A 22,763-nucleotide genomic window follows, 5' to 3' on the forward strand; every position below is an offset into this window, starting at 1 on the left:
ACCCCACTATGTGCAAGTGTGTGTGCATGTGTGTGTGTGTGTGCGCTGTAAAATCAATTTTAAAGTTCAGTCTTAGAAATCTGCTGTGTTGAAATTCAGTCTTTAAACTGTTCAAAATAAATTATGGAGTAGGTAAGGCAGCAAATCATCAGACTTCTCAAAACTCACAAATTCTTGTAGAGTTGCTTTGAGAAATGTTTCTTCCTAAAAATGATTTTTCACAAATTCCCCTCTTGCGTGGATGTTACGCAACTTGTGATTTGCATGATGATTTCACAAACCCAGGCAAGAGTTAAACTAAGTGATCATGATAATGGCCACAGTAGTACTGCTCTCTCTTGACCAAGAAAGACAGTCAAAGTGGCCTTTTTCTTCAAAGCCACTGATTGTGTGTTCCTTCCGTGACAAAGGAAAACATAACAGCATCTTTCTCACTATAGGTTACTGCATCTCTAACTCATGAAGGCTGGTTCAGAATATTAAAGATGCTTTCTTGAAGTATCCCAATCACATGACATCACCACTGTCTCAGTTTGAATTTCATTTCTTCAAAAGTATGAATTAACAAACAGATAATCTCCAGCATGTCTATGCAGGCCAACAAGCAAATGGCTGTTTATATATACAGGTACCTTTCTGAGCAAACCATTCACTGTCTTCAATAGAACAATCCATTTTAATTTTAAGACTGCAGCAAAGCAATCTCCAAAGGACTCCTTATATGCTAACACAAATGTGTGATCGGTCTTTGTGTGCAAGTGTCCCTCTTTCCGAACCCACAAAATAACTTTATTAAAATTTCCGCTCTGTAAATGGTTATAACCTAAAGATTAATAATAGCACAATTCTGTAACAAGGACAAGTTTTTCATCTATACAAATAAATATAGATGAATGGTTGGCGTGAGCAGTCCCTTTCGACGTTCAGCATTCTCATTGCCCATGGAAAAAAGCTGTTCCTCAGGGTGGTGGTGCTGGCTCTAATACTCCTGTATTTCTTTCCCTGATAGAAGCAGCTGAATGGTGCACGCCCCCTTCAGACAATGATCCAGCTGAATCACGTCAATGGGGGGAGGGGGGGGGGTAAGATGGTAGATAAGGCAATGGAGGGTGTGAATCAGAATTCTTCAAAGAGATGGAGAAGACGAGTGGTGTCCCAGACGTAGGTAGGAATGGGCTGGACAAGGAGGAATAAGATGGTGTTGCAGGTGAGGAAATAAATTTAGTGATGTAATAAATTTAGTGAGGCAGGTGCAGGCAAGCAAAAACAATGTCTGCCAGAACAGTTCTGGTTGTGAATTTTGGGTAAGATAGTGAAGCAGGTGGTGGCAGGGAGATCACCTCAGGTTAGAGTCTGGGAATCTTTACAACTTGCACTCGTAATTAAATACTCCAGCAACATCATCCTTCTGATCAATCTTTGCTCTATGACCTCTCATGACGTGCAATGCCCACAATTAATTATGATAGTCCAGGTGAAATTTAATTAGAGGCCTACCATTTTTAAACAATTTTCACTTAATTGTCAGAACTTTGGGGCAAAGGGCCAAATTTTGATTCAACTATGATTTATACAAGACTAGCTAATAATTTCTGTACTTGGATCCTAATTCTCTCATCCACAATTTCCGGTTTCTCACCATTTCGTTTATTTTTTTTTAAGCAAAAAGAAATCTCACTTTCTTCATTCTGAACTCCTTTGGCAGCTTCGCACATTAAATGCATCAGTCCTTTTACAATTTTACCTACAAAAGTGATATTCAAATCTAAATTGATCCATCGATTTCTTCTCCAAAAAAAATCTAGACAGGACAACGTGCAGAAATGACTTAAAAAGTTCGCAGCGATTTTCTAATTAAATGAAACCGATGAGAGTTCATCTCCACATTTAGTGAAACTATATCGGAAATGCAGATGGCTGTTCAATGCACAGAAAGCAAATTTAGTATTTAAGATAAACTGAAAGAATTCCAGCTCACTGCGGTTTTGGTTGACATGACGTCAATGAAAACAAAAAGACAGGTCTTCCTTCCTTCAAAGTTTTTAAACAACTTTCAAAAGCATTTCACAATCAACAAAAATAGCCTTCCAAAGGGAGAAACTGTTTGAATGTTAACAGTAATTATGTTCCGACTTGAATCACTCGGAACATTACGTAAATCAAGGTAGTTTAACCGACACCTATCAGCACAATCCCTTTTTGACACACCGGAAGATTTGTGTCGTAAGCTTTATCTAATAACGCAAACAGAAGTTCGGATGCAGATGAGAAATGCTGCATTGGCTTCCCCTTGGACTGTCGGGCAACTGAAGTTCTAAAATTTAAACAGATCGTCGCTAATCGGTCGTTTATCATTGTGCTGCTCGGCAAATGATCCGCATGCCAGCGAATAAGAACTCTCAGACTTCCTTTCATCACGCTTTGTTTACCTGCACGTAACCTGCTTAGTCCAACCAATTCCACCACCTCCTGCTTCTGCAGATGTCACTGCACCAATTCCTCCTGCCGCTGCCGCCGCCGCCGTCCCCATTCCTGCCGCTGCCTCCGCCATTATCCACCGCTGTCACCTCGCGGCTGCAGCCGGACCTCCCAGCGGCCTCCGCGCCACCACTTCCGGAGAAAACTGTCGAGAGCTCGACGAAGGGTCCGAAGCAACGTGGTGGCGGGCGCGCGACGTTGCCGGCCTTCTCCCCGGCGCGGCCCGAAAGTGCCCGTCCGATTTGTTGCGATCGAGCTTCCCGACGGGTTGGTATCTACTCTCGTTTGAAGAGTGACCAAGGTAAGAAAGAGGTCCGCCCCCCCCAAAAAAAATCAAATCGTACCCGACTGAATGAAAATAAAAACAAATTTAAAGGGGCGACCAGCCAACCACTCCGGATGCCCACGGCAAAATGACGGGCTGATTTGGAGGCAGGTTCGGAGTCTTCCGGAAAAGGGGACCGGCTCCTTCGGTAATTTCCGGAGAGGCCGAGCGCCCGTGAGCACGTCATGGGCTGGGCAAGAGGGCGGCCCAGTTAGCGTCCAGCATCCGCTTGAACTCAATTTGAAGATCGAGGCGAGTGGTCGGTGACGTCGTAGCGTCGTCACCACAGCCCTCGTGATGCGCCTGTCGGAGGATGTTGACCGAATAAAAGTCGCGGTGTTGACGTCGTGACGTGTTTAAATTTGGAGATTTGATGCTCATTGTGAATTTAAATTTTCAATCACTGTGGGGACCCTTTCTGAATGACTTTCAAAAATCTTAAATGTTGAAGAAGAAAGTAAAGTCCCAGTATTTGGGAAGAGTCAACTGCTATATACTGAGAAAACCTGGACCTATTTTATGCTGGAGCATGAACACTGTAAGAGGCCGCATCACACTTGAGGGGTGAGCATGCTCAGTGCAGCACTGTATTAATACCTGACCAGTAACCTAATGTGAGTAAAGATTTGTGATGTTAGACTTGCAAGTCTTCTTCGTGTTTATTGAGTTACAATGAGGGCGCAACGTCAACGTTTATTTTTTTGGTGGGAGTTGGCAGTGGCATGTTACCCTGTCACAATCCAGATACCATGGTCCTTGTGCCACAAAAATATGAAGAATCTCTCCATCTTCACTGCCAAGATCATTGGATATATCACATAACTGCGGCTATGTTATTCTAAGTACTGGCATCGCCGTGTTGTAAATTGTTAAATTGCCAAATAATTGTATGTTGTTAAAGTCAGTTTGATTTATGCTGTTTCTCTGTTTTATTTCTATAGGGAGAATGATTCACAAAAGGAATGAGGGGTGTTGCTGGTGCGTAATAGCATTCGTATAAACATTTTACTTTTAATAGATTAGATTTCCTCTCATACCTTTTCATTCCAGACACCAACATGGCATACTTATTCGAATTGAAATTTGGCAACCTCATAAAAAGGTGCAGCATTTTCACTAAATGACAGGCCATCTCAATTACATTTCAGGACTAGGAGATTCTGCTGCAACTGAAAGGGCACTGATGACCTTGCACCTAAAGTAATGAGTGCAATTTTGAACTCCTTACTTTAGAAAAGATGTACTGGATTTGAAGGTAGCATAGAGGAGATTCACCAGTTACAGGAGAGTTTGAGTAGCTTGTGGTTATACTTATTAGAGTTAGGAGGATGAAGGAGAATCCTGGGCATTGACTTCCTATCTATTGAGGTCATTCTCCTTTCTTGCTGCTACCTTCAGTCAAAAGGTACAGAAGTTTCTTCACCTCTTGGCTCAAGAACAGTTTCTTCCAACTGCTATCAGACTCTCGAACCTCAGTTCTATCTTAACTAAAACACTTCCAGAATCACCAAAGATAGATCTACATTATTTAAACAGCTCCTTGTTTTGCAAGTTAAAAACACAAAAAAGCTGGAGGAACTGTGAATATTTATCCACAACAACCTCGCACTCAATGTCACCAAAACTAAGGAGCTGATTGTTGACTTCAGCAAGGGAAAACCAGAGGTGTAAGATCCAGTGATCATTAGAGGTTAGGAGGGTGAGCAAATGTAAGTTCTTGGGAGTCACTATCTCGGAGAATCTTTCCTGGACCCAACATACAAATGGCATCATGCAGAAAGCACGTCAGCTCCTCGACTTCCTCAGGAGTTTGGCGTAACATTGGAAAGTCTGGCAAACTTCTACAGATGTGTGGTGGAAAGTGTGCTGTCCAGCTGCATTATGGTCTGGTACAGGGACACCAATGTCCCCGAGCGGAAAGCCCTGCAAAAGGTAGTGGACGCAGCCCAGGACATCACAGTAAACCCTTCCCACCATCAAGAACATCAGGCAACATTGTCGTTGGAGAGCAGCACCAATCATCAAGAATCCACACCACCCAGCATATGCTCTGTTCTCGCTGCTACCATCAGAAAAGAGGTATTGCCATAAGACTCGCACCACGAGGTTCAAGAACAGCATCAGACTTATCAAGAACAAACTCAATCAGCGACTTGTTTAAGGACTCTTACTTTTGCACTTTATTGATTTTTGTTTTCTATGTATTGCACAGTCAGTTTGTTTACTTTTTTAATATATACATTGAGACTTTTTTTTTGCACTACCAATAAGTGGTCATATTTCCTCACTTGCAAATAAAAATTGATGGGGGAGTGCCCAGATTGATGGCCAATGCATGGGAGGCGGTGCATGTGCTGATATTGATGGCAAAAGTGCACATATATGCCAGACAAATCAGAGAGACCACATATGTGAGTGAGTTAGTAACTAAATTTTTAAAAATTTCCCTCCCCTCTCAAACTGGGGAGGGGTTGGGGGGAGTCACGTGATGGAGTAGTGGCCGGACGGTGAACTCCAGCCCTCTCCAGAAAAGTCGGGAAAAACAAGAGAAAATACAAAGGCACAGAAATACAAGTTAAAGAAAAGTGAGTATAAAGGTGGAAAGAAGATGGAGACAAAAGGAGAAAAATCAAAATCAACGGAAAGAAGAGAGGAAGAGAAGACAACGGAGGAAAAAGGTGAAGGCCTTACCTGTCCGAAGAGGCCCGCTGTGGAGAGAGGGCCCCACTACCTCAGGTCGGTAGAAAAAGAACTACAACAATGGCTCACAGAGCCGAGTAAAAGTACGCAACCGCGCATGCGCGAGGAGTCGTGCATGCGCGATGCGCATGCAAAAAAACACACCGACGGGAGGGGGGACCAGCTGGGGAGTCGATCTCCACAGCCGGCAACGACAGCTGCAGAACACCTGCAGCAAGAAGAGACCACAGAAGACAATGGAAACAAAGAAGAGGAGGAAAGGGCAGCAAAGAAACAACAGATGGTCAACCCAGAGGAAGAAGAAGAGGAAGAGTACAGTGAAATAGATAAAGGGAAAGGCAAGGTAAAGGATATACTTGCTCTTGTTAGAGGATACATGGAGTCATTTAAAGAATGGCAAACACAGGAATTCAATGATTTAAGAAGAAGAATAAACAACACAGAAGAGAAAATAAATAAAATGGATATGACCTTAACAGAAATGGGGAAAAAAATGGACAAGATGGAAGAACGGGCAATAGCAGCAGAAATGGAGGTAGAAGACTTAAAAAAGAAATTGGAGGAATCTAATAAAAAAACTAAAGAGACACAAGAATTACTAGCCCAAAAAATAGATATAATGGAAAATTATAACAGAAGAAATAACATAAAGATAGTGGGCCTTAAGGAAGATGAAGAAGGCAAGAATATGAGGGAGTTTATAAAAGAATGGATCCCTAAGGCCCTAGGATGTCCAGAACTACAGCAAGAAATGGAAATAGAAAGGGCACATAGAGCATTGGCCCCTAAACCACAACCACAACAAAAACCAAGATCTATTGTAGTAAAATTCCTAAGATATACTTCAAGAGAAAAGGTACTGGAGAAGACAATGGAAAAAGTAAGAGAGAACAACAAACCACTGGAGTATAAAGGGCAAAAAATCTTCATTTATCCAGATATAAGCTTTCAACTCCTAAAGAAGAGAAAAGAGTTCAATACAGCAAAAGCGATTTTTATGGAAGAAAGGATATAAATTTACACTGAAGCATCCTGCGGTATTGAAAATATTTATTCCAGGACAACAAAACAGACTATTCTCGGATCCAGAAGAAGCACGAAAATTTGCAGAACAATTACAAAAATAGACTGAGGGATGAAGACGGGTAATGAGAGCAAAAATTATCACGATTGATATGTATGTGGGTAAAGACAAAAATAGACTGAGGGATGAAGAAGGGTAAGGAGGGTAAAAATGACCACGATTGATATGTATGCGGGTAAAGAGGTATAAGAGTGAATAGAAACAATGGGCATATGTGAAAGTATCTGTAATTAGAGGAAAACATAGAGAGTATAGACAAGAATTAATAAGAGAAGGTAATGGAATAGAGAGAATAAGGAGGGAATTAAAAGAGTGACCTTTGTGACATATAAAAAGCGAAATCTTTTCTGGGGGGGGCTGGGTGGGGGAAAAGAGCGGTCACTGCAAAATCAGTTGACGCTTGCGAGTGGATTCGCAAATCCAAATGGAGAGGGGAGATGTGGTTGTCCGACAAGGGATAAAGGGCAACTCAGGAGGGGAAGGGGAGATTGGGGATAAAGAAGATAGAAATAGGAGAATAAGGAAAATGTTGGATGTTGTAGGAATGTTGTCTGGTAAAGAGTTGAAAATAAGAAAACAGAAATGGAAAAGGAGGAAAGGTAATGATGGAAAAACGGAAAGAGAAGATAAACAAAATATAAAATGGCTACGCTGAACTATATGACTCTAAATATTAATGGAATACATAACCAAATTAAAAGGAAGAAACTACTAAATTTACTGAAAAAGGAAAAAATAGATATAGCATTTGTCCAAGAAATACACTTAACTGAATTGGAGCACAAGAAATTAAAGAGAGATTGGGTAGGACATGTAACAGCAGCATCGTATAATTCAAAAGCAAGAGGAGTGGCTATATTAATTAGCAAAAATGTGCCATTTAAAATAGAAGAGGAAATAATAGATCCAGCAGGGAGATATGTTATGATAAAATGTCAGATATATTCAGAGCTTTGGAATCTACTTAATATATATTCACCTAACGAAGAAGATCAAAAGTTTATGCAAGATATCTTTTTGAAGGTAGCTAATACGCAAGGGAACATACTAATAGGAGGGGATTTCAATCTGAATTTGGATCCAGATATGGATAAAATGGGGGAAAAAAATTAACAGGAAGAACAAAGTAACCAAATTTATAATTAAATCATTGCAAGAAATGAAACTTGTGGACATATGGAGGAAACAAAACCCAAAAGAAAAGGAATACTCATACTACTCGACTAGACATAAAACATACTCAAGGATAGACCTATTCCTGTTATCAGCCCACATTCAAGGGAGAGTTAGGAAAACGGAATATAAAGCTAGACTATTATCGGACCACTCACCCCTGTTATTGGCAATAGAGCTAGAGGACATCCCTCCAAGAATGTATAGATGGAGATTAAACCCCATGCTACTTAAAAGACAGGATTTTAGAGAATTTATTGAAAAACAATTAAAAATGTACTTTGAAGTAAATACGGAATCAGTGGAAGATAAGTTTATACTATGGGACGCAATGAAAGCATTCATTTGAGGGCAAATAATAAGTTATGCAACCAAGATGAAGAAGGACTATAACCAGGAAACAGAGCAGTTGGAAAGGGAAATAATAAACATAGAAAAAAAATTAGCAATAAAGGAAGATACAACCAAAAGAAGAGAATTGGCGGATAAAAAAATAAAATATGAAACATTACAAACATATAAGGTGGAGAAGAATATAATGAAGACAAAACAGAAATATTATGAACTAGGTGAAAAAACACACAAAATCTTAGCATGGCAGCTTAAGACAGAGCAAACTAAGAAAATGGTATTGGCAACAAGGAAAAAAGACAAACAAATTACATATAATCCAAAAGAAATTAAGGAAAACTTCAGAGAATTCTATGAACAATTATACCGAACCGAAAACGAAGGGAAAGAAGGGAAAATAGATGAATTTTTGACTAAAATTGAACTACCAAAACTACAAATAGAGGAACAAAATAAATTAACAGAACCATTTGGAACAGTAGAAATACAAGAGATAATAAAAAATTTACCAAATAATAAGACACCAGGAGAGGATGGACTCCCAATAGAATTCTACAAAACATTTAAAGACCTAATAATACCGCCCCTCCTGGATGTAATCAACCAGATTGATGAGACACAAAACTTACCAGATTCATGTAAAACAGCAATAATTACAGTGATACTAAAACAAGGGAAAGATCCACTCTCACCAGCGTCATATAGACCAATATCTCTGCTAAACACAGATTATAAGATAATAGCTAAACTATTAGCGAACAGATTAGCAGAACAGGTACCGAAAATGGTAAATTTAGACCAAACTGGATTTATCAAAAAAAGACGCACAACAGACAATATTTGTAAATTTATTAACTTAATTCATGCAGTAGAAGGAAATAAAGCACCGGCAGTAGCAGTTGCTTTAGACGCAGAGAAGGCCTTCGACAGAGTAGAATGGAATTACTTGTTCAAAGTATTGCAAAAATTCAGTTTACCGGAGAAGTATATTAATTGGATTAAAGCATTATATAAGGGACCGTTAGCGAAAGTGACAGTAAATGGACATGTATCAAAGCAATTTAACTTAAGCAGGTCAACGCGGCAGGGATGCCCACTATCACCATTATTGTTTGCGCTAGCTATAGAACCACTAGCAGAATCGATAAGAAGAGATAATAATATAAAAGGAATAAAAATAAAAGACAGGGAATATAAAATCAGTCTGTTTGCGGATGATGTGATAGTGTACTTAACAGAACCAGAACTATCAATAAAAGAACTATATAAGAAATTGAAGGAATATGGAGAAGTGTCGGGATACAAGATAAACGTAAATAAAAGTGAAATAATGCCTATGAATAACGCGGATTTCTCAAAATTTAAGGAGGAATCCCCATTCAGATGGCAAACGCAGGCAATAAGATACCTAGGTGTGCAAATAAACAAAAATCTAGGCCAATTATATAAACTCAATTACAATCCACTAATGAAAAAATTACAGGACGATTTAGAGCATTGGAAAGAGCTACCACTAACACTGATAGGAAGGATAAACTGTATTAAAATGAACATTTTTCCAAGGATACTATACTTATTTCAGGCATTGCCAATACAACTGACAGAAAAATTCTTCAAAGAGTTAAAGAAAATAATAAGGAGATTTTTATGGAGAGGGGGGAAACCGAGGATAGCACTAGATAAATTAACAGAATGGTATAAACAAGGAGGCTTACAATTGCCAAACTTCAAAAATTATTATAGAGCCGCACAATTAAGGTACCTATCAGATTTTTATCAAACAAGGGAAAAACCAGACTGGACGAGACTAGAATTAGATAAAATAGGGGAAAAGATACCTGAACACATATTATATAAATGGGACGAAAAATTGGTACAACATAGAACTTCTCCAGTATTACACCATCTCCTCAATATATGGAAGAAGATTCATGTAGAAAGAAATAAAATAAATTACCAAATACCAAAACTAATATTGACGCAAAATAAGCTACTCCCTTTTACAATAGACAACCTTGCCTTTAGAAAATGGGAAAAAAAAGGGATTAAAAGAATAGAAAATTGTTTTTCAGGAAGTAGATTCTTATCCTTTGAACAAATGAGAGATAAGTACAATATAACTGGAGATACAGCGCTGGCATATTACCAACTGAGATCCTACTTGAAAGATAAATTAGGAAACAACTTGAGTTTGCCAGAGGGAAGTAACCTTGAATATGTGATTACAGATACAATGTTAATCAAAAGATTTATAAAAAATATGTATATTAAACTGCAAGAAAAGGAGAATGAGGAAACAAATGGTAAAACTAAACAAAAATGGGAACAAGATTTAAATATAAAGATAAAAAAGGAAACATGGGAGAAATTATGTTCTGGAACGATGAGAAATACAATAAATACGAGGCTGCGTATGATACAATATAATTGGTTACACAGACTATACATTACACCGCAAAAGTTAAATAAATGGGACCCAACAGTATCTGATAGATGTTTTCGATGTAAAAAAGAAAGGGGAACAACAATTCATGCAATCTGGACATGTGAGAGAGTAGGAAAATTTTGGGATGATCTCAATCAGATATTAAATAAAATAACAGAAAACAATATACCAAAGAATCCAGAGATCTTTCTCCTAAGTAACATAAAAAATAAAGAATTTGGAATTGACTTGGAAGATGCACAAAAAAGATTTGTCAAGATAGCCCTAGCCGTAGCAAAAAAATGTATTATGTCAACCTGGAAATTGGAAGATAATTTGAAAATACAACAATGGTATATAGAAATGAATAAATGTATTCCATTAGAAAAAATAACATATAGTTTAAGAAATAATATTGAAATATTCGAACAAGTATGGGAGCCTTACATTAAATACAATAGCGAAAACCTACCGGGAACAAACATTACCTAAGTTGATGGAAGGAGAAGAAAAGAAAAGAATGGACTCAGTAGAATTTCTGGTGTATTTCTGTTGAATGACAGCATTGTCTAACTGAATTAATGCAACCTAGATTGTATACCTAAAATGGATGAGAGGGGGGGGGGGTGGGGGGGTGGCTTGGGAGGAGGGAGGGGGGAGGGAGAAAAAGTCACTGTAAATGTGTGGAAAAGAAAAAGTGTATATCATGGCTATTGTGATTTATGGTGTGAAAAATAAAAAATTAAAAAAAAAAAAAAAAAAAACTGGGGAGGGGTTCCCACAGCATCCCGCTCCAATGGGAACACAACAACCCTGTTTGGACAGTGGGGAGAGGTGGTAGAGCATTGTCATTTCCAGAACATTCCCTGCTGATGTGCCTCATCCCTCATTTTAAAGGCACTAGTGTTACTTTGATATTTATTGTATATTTTGATTTGTGTGGTTTTATGTACACGCTATTTAGTATAAGTATAGTTACCTATCAGTTAAAGATTTTTTTCTGTTTACCATTGTACATAACGATGTTGATCATATTTTTAGATGATTGCTAAGTGGGGTGACTTTTGACCAGTGGAATGTAGTGTGGATGATGGAGGGTCATGTGACCTCTCCAGAATCTAGTCGGAAGTCGCATCACCTGCCAATCAAGGATGGGAGTGCACTACACTTGGAGCGGGACTGTAGTATTGTGTGGGAATACTTAGCAATGAGCCACATCCACTTGGTACAGGGAATTAGGAGTGTGTGTTGAAGCCCCTGTCTTCTGTAAGTAACCCTATATTACTGCACGAGTGTAACAAAGGGAGAGAGAAGTGCCTTTTAAATTGCACCTCTCCTGGGACTCGCGTATGATTACTGGGGCAAAGGTGCTGGAAGCACCTTTTAAATTGCAGGGAGATTGACCCATGAAATCACCAACCCAGCAAATTTAAGGGAATCTCGCCCCTGCAATGATGCGTTACATAGTCACCGGAAGTACTGCTGGATGTTCAGATACTGGCGGCCTGGTGACCCATGCACGCAAGTGCAGATTTCACTGGAATAAGCGGATTGGCCATTTTCCTGTTCCAATCACCTGTGGACATGACCTAGATAAGTTTAATTGGGTTCCCTGTCTACCACTGAGGTAAGACAAGGACCCAGTTGGATTCCGATGAGGTTGATCAGGTGAGACTCTTTTTAATTGCCGCATAGCTGGGGTGCTTACTAGGCAAATTGCCTGGATAACCCCATTTTACACAGCAGTTTCAAAGGGCCTAATGAGAGAGAGAGAGAGAGAAAGTAGACAACCACTGGTATCGGAGATTGCTGTATCTGATATGAATGCCAAATATGACAGGCCCAGAGGACCCCAAAACCCAGCAGCAATAGAAATTCACCAAAACAAATGGTTAATTAAACAAAAGTTACTTTTAATTTTCTTTATACATAAAACAGGATCAAATTTTAACATATTACTTAACCTAACTTAACCCCCTTCTAATTCTAAGCACACGTGTATGGAATGTGTACAAGTTCAGAAAAGTTCTTTAATTCACAGTCCAATTTCACTTCCCACCTTTGGTATTTTAAAGGTAAATAGTTACCACTCAGGAAGGTTCTTATGAGTTTTCAGAGAGAGATTTGTTGCTCATTGGACACACACAAACTGATTCCTTCTGATCAGCAACTTTAGTGTCTTGCCAAAGAAACGTGCCCCATCAGGGTTTTCCAGATGATGACCTCTTTCAGGTCACCACAGAGTTCCTTTTCTGTTTCCCTTATCTCAAGTGAAACATTATACATCTCGCCGTCTCCTCTTGTATGGACCGCAAGGGCTTTTACCAGGGTGAACTCAGAACTCACAATCCATCTTCAAAATGGGGTTTCATACAAGCTGCCAGCTTGCCATGCTGCAGAAACCAGTTTCTTTCTCTCTAGGGACTTTCAGGTGGCTAATTGCGCGGTATGTAAAGCCGCATATTTAGGCAGTATGCAGCTGTTTTGAGGCCACCTGAATGTGCAGGAGGCGCTCTTGAGGCAAGCTACGTAACCCTCCTCTGAGAGGAATAATCAGCTCAGTGGTTCCCACAGCCACCTGAATGCAGCTAGCTGAAAGCGGATGTTAAAGGGCCAGGCTGCTGATCACAGCTGACACTGGGCAGGAGCTGGAGTGCACTCAGAGCCGCATCCTGTGCAGCTGTGTCCTTCAGGTGGCCAGTGTTGCGCTTTAAACGCTGCCACCTGAACAGTAATTTAAAGGGCCGCTTCTACTTCTTCAGGTGCATTCTTAGCGTAGAATGCACCTGAAAAAGCCTTCTTTCTCTCTCTACAAAACAACATGACCTTCTTAGGACAGTAAACTCCATTCAGACAGATTGTGGCACTAGACCCAATCTTCTGAGTCCACTCATCTGTTGCTTTCCAAAACCATAGTCCATTACTTCACAGCATTTCCAATTAACACTAATTTGTGAAGTCCTTCAGCAAAGCAGTTTCCATTGTCGTTATAAAGGCACTGAAATCCTGGACAGTCTGGCTTGAGCAGAGCTCTGGCATTTTAAATGAGGTCTGTTTTGTGAAGTGTTTGTAACCTACACTTAAACAAAGCCTACAATTTATCTCCTTTAATAACATATCTATACATAATATAACATGTTTTGTATTTTCCCTGTTATGATTTCCCGTGTTTACAATTAAGATTATTCCTTGTTTGTCAATTTGTGTCTGGACCCACCAAAACTGACTTAAATCTTGCGTAACAATAACAGCCAAATACCTGCTCCTCACTCTGTCTACATTTGTACCACTTTTGTGGAACTGTGTAGCTGTACCCAAAGAATCTGTTCTACAATCGTCCAGAGGCTTACTATGTACTACCCACCTCACATTGTATGAATTAAATTTGCTTTGCCATTCCTTTCCAGTTCATCTAGATCCTGCTGTATTCTTAAACCACCTTCTTGACTGTCTACCAAACAGTGTGAGCATTGAATTTTCTAATTTTGGGTAACTCACAGCTTCTTTGTTCCTTTCCCAATTACACCGATCCATCCAGGTTCTCTCTCCTTCTGTTCACCTTTTCCATTTGCCACCCCCCCCCCCTTTACTAAAATTCTTAATCTTCCCTCCTTCAACCCCCCCCCACCCTTCCATCTGCCCAGCATCCACATCATTATCCACTTGGGTTTCTCTTTTTTCTGCCTTGGTTCACCTTTCCTATCCCTTTTATTCCATCTGCCTTATTTCACCCATCACCTCTCAGCCTCTTTTCCACATTCCCCATCCTTTATCCCTATTTTCACTGATCATCTTTGAGCTTCTGTCTCAGCACCCCTCTCCCTCACCTAACTCCACCTACCCATCATTCATTGCTCTCACCTGGTTTCACCCATCACCTACCAGCCTCCATCTCACCCCTTCCCCTCATTTCTGTACAAGGGCTATCTTCTCTCTATACTGTCAATCCTGATGCAGGGTCTCAATACAGAATGTTGACCATTCCTATGCCTCTACAAAGGCTTTTTGGCCAGCATTGTTTCTGGATGTGCTTTTTGCTTTCAATTCCATACCTTGTGACTCCATTGGACTGTCCATTGTTTTTTCTCCTTCCATGGTGTTTAACTTCTTTTGAAGAACTTGAGAGCCAATTGTTGCAACTTTTGTTTTCCACTTTGGCTTACAGAATTACCATATTTTTAAATAAGGAGAATCAGCTGAAAAATACCAAAATAAAATTCTTTTTAAAGGTCATCAACCTGAAAAACTAACCCTGTTTCTTTCTTCTCAGCTCCCACTTACTTCTTGAGTATTTCCAGGATTTCTGTTTGATTCCAAAAAGGTAAAATTAAACAATAAAATAGAGCCATTGAACACTAATTTAGTGTTTTAGTAAAATAATATATTTTATGAGAAGTGATTTATTTTTTGACTTGTGAATTAAATTCATGCCATTATAGTTCCCTTAAATATACTCACAAAATTTATTGTTTTATAGGCTTTAGCAGAATGATTTGAAGTGCTTGAGATTTAATCATGTGTCATTGGCGCCCCTAATGCACACATACATAGCAATTCCAATGTTTTTCCTTTTTTCTCATTTGTTCAACTGAAGTTCACCACTTTTTGTGATGTTTTGATTTAGATTTTCAAAGTTATTTCACATCTGAATCGATACTGGATATAGTAGATGCATGCTCTACGTCGTCTCACCTCTTTCAATATTGCTTCCAACCAACCACACCCAACTCACACCATCAAAATGAGACAAATGGAGTCTCTTGTGTCTTTTTGCCAGCACTAATGAGTATTATATAAATGCTGGTTGTGTGAAAAATGTTGGTCATAAACTAAAATGCTAAAATAATATGTGCATTTTCCTCCACCCATCCATCTCGCAGGTTGAACCAGACACACGGTACATGCCCTTGATTTCAATATTGTTTAACAATACAATGACCAGAGGTCTCCTTTTAACAAAAAAGCATTAACAAACTGAATGATAGTTGTGTCCTTGCATTACAGCCTGAGACCAATTTGTTCATTTGATCAAAAATTTTCACAAGGTAGGCAAACTGAAATACCCATATCTTTTCATTGAAGCAGGCTTCCAGTTCTTACTTATTTTGCATCTTCAAGAACAACTGCGACTCTTCTTGGAATTCAAACACTCGCACACAACGTTCCTGATGTCTGTTCAGAAATCTGATGGTGGAGGGAATAAGCTGTTATAAAGTTGAATGTGTGTCTTCAGGCATGTAGCTCCTTCATGATGATATCAGTGGGATAAGGGCATGACCTGGGTGGTGAGGGTCCTTGATGATAAAAGCTGCATTCATGCCTTTTAAAGATTACCTTAATTAAATGAAGACAAATGCCCATGATTATACTAGCTGTGTTTACAACCCTCTGTAGCATGTTCCTATCCTCTGCATTGACACCTCCATACCTGACAGTGATGCAATCATTCAGAATGCTCTCCATGGAACACGTAGAAATTTGAAGAAGAAGTCTTTGCAGACATACTCCAAATGAAATATAGCTACTGGCGTGCCTTCTTCATGATTGCATCAACATAATGGTTCCAGGTTTGGTCTTCAGAGATGTTGACATCCAGGAATTTGAAGTTCCATACCCTCTCTACTGCTGACCCTTCGATGAGCACTGCTTTGTGTTCTGGCTTCCCCCTTCTGAAGTCTGTAATTAGTTTTACTGATGTTGAGTGCAGATTTGTTGCTGTGGCACCACTCAACTAGCTGATCTAACACTCCTATATGCCTCCTCATTGCCATTCTGCAAACACCTGTAGTTTAATTGGTAAATTTATGGATGGCATTTGAATTGTGCCTAGCCACACAGTAATAGATGCAGAGTAGAACAATGGGCTCATGTTATGGGCCCAGGGGACCCAAAACCCAGCAGCAATAGAAATTCACCAAGACAAATGGTAACTGAAACAAAAGTTGCTTTTAATTATCGTTAAACATGAAAATAGGATTAAACTTTATTACTATTAACTTAATCCCCTTCTAATTCTAAGTGCACAGAAAAGTTCTATAATTCAGTCCAATGTCACTTCTCACTCATCCAAGTTCACCGGTATCAGGCAATTCTTATACTGTGCACAGATTTTAACATTTATGAAGTTCACCAGGCTTTGGTGCTTGAAAGGTAAATGGTTACTGCTCAGGAAGGTTCTTGTTGGTTTTCAGAGAGAGATTTGTTGCTCTTTGGACACACACAAACTGATTCCTTCTGATCAGCCATGTCAATGTCTTGCCGAAGAAACTTGCCCCATCTGGGTTTTCCGGATGATAACCTCTTTCTTTCATGTCACCACAGAGTTCCTTTTCTGTTTCTCTTATTTCAAGTGAAACATACAGCCAGCCACAAGGGCTGAACTCAGAACTCACAACCCATCTTCAAAATGGGGATTTGCCACAAATTTGCCAGCTTGTCCTATTCCAGACCCAGTTGCTGCTGTTGAACTGTAGAACTGAATTCTCACTCTGAGAAAACTACATGACCCTCTTGGACCAGCAAACTGTACTCTGACTCCGGCACCGGACCTAATCTTCTGAGTTCGTTCATCTGTTGCTTTCCAAAACAATAACTCATTACTCCATAGCATATTCAATTAACAGCTACTTGTGAAGTCCTTTTTAGCATTCTTCAAAGTTTTTGCAATGGCACTGAGGTCTGGCTTGAGGAGAGCTCTGCCATTTTAAATGAGGTCTGGCTTGAGTAGAGCTCTGCCATTTTAAATGAGCTCTGCCATTTTAAATGAGCTCTGCCATTTTAAATGAGCTCTGCCATTTTAAATGAGCTCTGCCATTTTAAATGAGCTCTGCCATTTTAAATGAGCTCTGCCATTTTAAATGAGCTCTGCCATTTTAAATGAGCTCTGCCATTTTAAATGAGCTCTGCCATTTTAAATGAGCTCTGCCATTTTAAATGAGCTCTGCCATTTTAAATGAGCTCTGCCATTTTAAATGAGCTCTGCCATTTTAAATGAGCTCTGCCATTTTAAATGAGCTCTGCCATTTTAAATGAGCTCTGCCATTTTAAATGAGCTCTGCCATTTTAAATGAGCTCTGCCATTTTAAATGAGCTCTGCCATTTTAAATGAGCTCTGCCATTTTAAATGAGCTCTGCCATTTTAAATGAGGTCTGCCATTTTAAATGAGGTCTGGCTTGAGTAGAGCTCTGCCATTTTAAATGTCTGGCTTGAGTAGAGCTCTGCCATTTTAAATGAGGTCTGTTTTGAAGCATTTGTATGTGACCTACACTTAAAAAAAACCTGCCACAATTTACCTCCTTTTAAAACCTATCTATATACTACATAAAAAAAAATAACATTCCATCACACTAGGCACAGATTCTTGAAGTGTGCCTGTGTTGATTACCAATGAGAAGGTTTATAATCTGCACTGACTGGTCTTCCAATGAGGAAGTCAAGGATCCATTTGCAGAGGAAGGTACAAAGGTCCAGATTTTGAAGCTTGGTGAGCAGTACTGAGGAAATGATTGTGTTGAAAGCTGACTATAATCAATGACAAGCAGTCATAGGTATAACTGTCGTATAGGTGATCCAGGCCTGAGTGGAGAGCCAGTGAGTTTGCATCTGCTGTGCAACGATTGTGGGGATAGGCAAATTGCATTGAGTCCAGGACTTGGCTTATGTATGAATTAATTCTGGCCGTGACCAACTTTTCAACGCATATCATTACAGTTGATGTGAGTACTACTGGGTGATGGTGATTAGCCTTTTTCACACTGGCTAACCAGTAGATTGGGTTTTCAGTGAACCAGTTAAGGAAACTGTTTTTGCCTTTCACACTAGATCACTGTTAACCAGTTCTCTGTATCCTTTCATGCTCATCACAAGGCATCCCTGGAGATAGGGGATTCTATCCTCCACTGGTGATGTATGAGGGATGCATCAAGTGATGGTGGACCTGCCCTAAATTCTGATCAATGTATTATGATCTTGTATTTAAACAAAGTTAATCATGCCTAATTATAACATAATTAAGCATTATGTACAGCACAGTATGAGCCCTTCAGCTCCTGTTGTTGTGCTGACCTATATATATGTTTGTAAATTTATAAAAGGCTGTGGGAAAGTATAACCACACAATTTATAAAGACTGTGAGAGTCCTAGTGATAATAGTGCACAATTTATAAAGACCATGGGAGCAATCAATAGAGGACATGCCCTCCCAGAATTCCATGCGGCAGAGAAAGGGCTATATGCACGGAGTACCCTTGAAGCACTCGTGGAATTCTGGGAGGGCAGATCCACCATCACACTCTCTCTCCCACTGCGACTTTCCCACAGTCCTTTAGAAATTTATATAGGTTGACAAAGTTTGTGCCTTTTTAATGTTTTGTTTCCTTCACATTCCTGCGCTCACACAAAAAAGTCATCAGCATGTCACTAATTTGCCATTAACAATGGCGTGAAGCAAGGCTGTGTTCTCGCACCAACCCTCTTTTCAATCTTCTTCAGCATGATGCTGAACCAAGCCATGAAAGACCCCAACAATGAAGACGCTGTTTACATCCGGTACCACACGGATGGCAGTCTCTTCAATCTGAGGCGCCTGCAAGCTCACACCAAGACACAAGAGAAACTTGTCCGTGAACTACTCTTTGCAGATGATGCCGCTTTAGTTGCCCATTCAAAGCCAGCTCTTCAGCGCTTGACATCCTGCTTTGCGGAAACTGCCAAAATGTTTGGCCTGGAAGTCAGCCTGAAGAAAACTGAGGTCCTCCATCAGCCAGCTCCCCACCATGACTACCAGCCCCCCCACATCTCCATCGGGCACACAAAACTCAAAACGGTCAACCAGTTTACCTATCTCGGCTGCACCATTTCATCAGATGCAAGGATCGACAATGAGATAGACAACAGACTCGCCAAGGCAAATAGTGCCTTTGGAAGACTACACAAAAGAGTCTGGAAAAACAACCAACTGAAAAACCTCACAAAGATAAGCGTATACAGAGCCGTTGTCATACCCACACTCCTGTTCGGCTCCGAATCATGGGTCCTCTACCGGCATCACCTACGGCTCCTAGAATGCTTCCACCAGCGTTGTCTCCGCTCCATCCTCAACATCCATTGGAGCGCTTACATCCCTAACGTCGAAGTACTCGAGATGGCAGAGGTCGACAGCATCGAGTCCACGCTGCTAAAGATCCAGCTGCGCTGGATGGGTCACGTCTCCAGAATGGAGGACCATCGCCTTCCCAAGATCGTGTTATATGGCGAGCTCTCCACTGGCCACCGTGACAGAGGTGCACCAAAGAAAAGGTACAAGGACTGCCTAAAGAAATCTCTTGGTGCCTGCCACATTGACCACCGCCAGTGGGCTGATAACGCCTCAAACCGTGCATCTTGGCGCCTCACAGTTTGGCGGGCAGCAACCTCCTTTGAAGAAGACCGCAGAGCCCACCTCACTGACAAAAGGCAAAGGAGGAAAAACCCAACACCCAACCCCAACCAACCAATTTTCCCCTGCAACCGCTGCAATCGTGTCTGCCTGTCCCGCATCGGACTTGTCAGCCACAAACGAGCCTGCAGCTGACGTGGACTTTTTACCCCCTCCATAAATCTTCGTCCGCGAAGCCAAGCCAAAGAAGAATTTGTCCCATGATACCTAGTGTCGCTTTCGCATTGGGCTAATTGGCACGCAGGCGTCATCAGGTGCATGGGATGATACTACCTACCTAGGTAGGTAATACCATCCCGGCACCTAAATGGCGCCAGTGAGCTGATTAAGAAGAGCTTTGCACTGGACCCTTTACCAGTAGATGCAGAGTCGGATTGGCAAAGCTAGAAATATGTGAGTCTGTGGAAGACTGAAACTACGTAGTTCAACAAGATCTGAAATTACATGACAGCAATATGATGTTCAAACAGTAGAAATTGGAGAAGACACAAAATGCATTTTTTACTCAAGGTGAAATATTAAAGCTAAGTAAACCCATTGATAGGTCAAACATTGACTTTATATTTATCAATATTTATCTCAATATTTATTTAAGATTACAGCACCATTGATGGCCTTCAGTAGTCACCATCTTAAATCGAGTTATGCATTTGATCCCTAGCACCTAAACAACTAACATATTCGCCTTTGTGTTCAAATCCCTCACCAGAGAGTTGAGAAAATAGAATTAGACTGGTACTTCATTGCAATCAACTCATGGGAGAGTTGCTCTATGTAAGGTTTTTCAGAAGGGATTTTTCAAATATGTGCATCTGAAGTAGATGTTAAAGACACTATACTGCTATTTTAGAAAACAAGTGAGACATTAATCTTTTGTCCCTAAGGTGTATTGTAAATTCATTTTTTTAAAAATTGAGTTATTCTTCATTGGAGGTAAATGTATCTGGCTAGAGATACATGGGGAATGTGAGGAGGAAAAGGTGATGATTCTGTCAATTTTCAGTTTGACTTTCGCAAATGTGATTATTTGGCATTGGGTTGGCAGATGACAGCAACTCACTGAATGGTCCACAGGCTAATTACCAATTTATCCGTCTTTGTTCTTTTTAATCATTTAATGACTAACAGTCATAACAGCTGGAGAAAATAAAATAGGTAGTAGTATTCCATAAATGTCAGAACAAAAGGTGCATGGAGATCCTAACTACTGCAAGTAATGGCAGAAAAGCCCAACACCCAACCCCAACCAACCAATTTTCCCTTGCAACCACTGCAACTGTGCCTGCCTGTCCCGCATCGGACTTGTCAGTCACCAACGAGCCTGCAGCAGACGTGGACGTACCCCTCCATAAATCTTCGTCCACGAAGCCAAGCCAAAGAAGAAGAAAGAAAGAAAGAATGGCAGAAAGTAGGGGGTGGGGGATAATATATTGACAAGTTAATTGAAGAATTTGATGTTAAATATGCCAGTAGTGCTCTGAGACATTTGATCTCTCTACCTGGGTACCAGGGGCTCTATCATATTGCAGAACTTGGGAACAAGTATTAGGAAATCTGGTGGTCACTATATCTGTATTCTAAAGACTTTGGGCCCACTTCCAGGCTTCCTTCGTTCATGGAGTAAAATTGTTATCAGGTACTGTAACAATATTAATATTTGGGGAGAATTTATAAGATTTAGAGTAGGTCACATACATGCACACGTTTTAAAACATCTTATTTGAAAGACTGAAGAATTCACATTGCAAGATCTCTGGAGAATGTAAGCACCTTTCACAAGTAGGTGTTAATTGAACTGATAAAATAATTGACCATTGTCTTGCTGGAGTCATGCTGTCTATCAGTACCCTTTCTGCAAAGTGCTCACAGAAAGGTAAATTATGGATTGTTTACCTAAGATAACAACTTGAGAAGAAGAAAGAACTTTTCTCATAAATGGGGGTTTTGCAAGACATGAGTCACATGCTCTCTTTGGAGTTTCAGTTGGAAAAGAGAGAGTTAACAGCTCAGTCAGTCAGTGTGTGGGATACTGATAAGTAACTTAAAAGTGCAATCCAGGGAAAACTGTTTGAAACTGCTGAAAGCAAGTTCCAGAGCAGTAGATGGGTGGAAGTGCTTTCTGGCTGTTGTTTCTCTTGAAATAAAGGAATGAAATTCTGTGATAGCTTGAAGAAAGAGGTTTCCATCGAGATGACCCTGATGGGGCAAGTTTCATCAGCAAGACCCTGAGGTGACTAGTCGTGGTACCTCAGTTGTGGAAATCCTGGAGCAACAAATATCTCTCTATGCAAACACGACAAGAACCTTCCTGAGCGGTAACATTTACCTTTCAAGCACCAAGCCTGGTGAACTTTATACATGTTAAATTCTGTGCGCAATATGGTGACGGCCTCACGGTGTCGAAGGCTTTGGTGAGGTCAACAAAGGTGATGTAGAGTCCTTTGTTTTGTTCTCTGCACTTTTCTTGGAGCTGTCTGAGGGCAAAGACCATGTCAGTAGTTCCTCTGTTTGCGCGACACCGTGAGCAGGAAAGGGCTTTGGCAAATACTAGAGCGCATCGGATGTCCCCCAAAGTTCCTCAACATGATTATCCAACTGCACGAAAACCAACAAGGTCGGGTCAGATACAGCAATGAGCTCTCTGAACCCTTCTCCATTAACAATGGCGTGAAGCAAGGCTGTGTTCTCGCACCTGTTGGACTCTGGCTTTAACTTACTCTTAATTTAGTCTATGTGTAGTCTGAGTCCAGCGCATTCTTTGAATGAAGTGATAGGAGAAGGTATTCGGT

The 22,763-nt window shown here is 40.3% G+C and overlaps 1 protein-coding gene and 1 long non-coding RNA gene across 3 annotated transcripts in view; one reads left to right on the plus strand and one right to left on the minus strand.

Moving 5' to 3' along the window:
* The window catches only part of mkrn1 (makorin, ring finger protein, 1), a 77,446-nt gene extending 74,350 nt beyond the window's left edge, over window positions 1-3,096 (minus strand). The window contains exon 1 of one of the 2 annotated variants that reach the window (XM_069903599.1): window positions 2,430-3,096. In XM_069903599.1, coding sequence (XP_069759700.1) covers window positions 2,430-2,551 — 122 coding nt within the window. In that variant the 5' untranslated portion in view covers window positions 2,552-3,096. The remainder of the gene's footprint in view (window positions 1-2,429) is intronic. The other variant, XM_069903598.1, reaches the window with a different exon arrangement.
* A 333-nt stretch (window positions 3,097-3,429) lies between these two features.
* On the plus strand, window positions 3,430-14,895 carry LOC138745973 (uncharacterized). The gene is made up of 3 exons (XR_011346633.1): window positions 3,430-3,645; window positions 3,745-3,781; window positions 14,807-14,895. It is a non-coding gene; the product is annotated as an uncharacterized lncRNA (long non-coding RNA).
* Window positions 14,896-22,763: the final 7,868 nt, after the last annotated feature.

This window comes from Narcine bancroftii, chromosome 11 (assembly GCF_036971445.1).
Source record: "Narcine bancroftii isolate sNarBan1 chromosome 11, sNarBan1.hap1, whole genome shotgun sequence".
Taxonomy (NCBI): Eukaryota; Metazoa; Chordata; class Chondrichthyes; order Torpediniformes; family Narcinidae; genus Narcine; species Narcine bancroftii.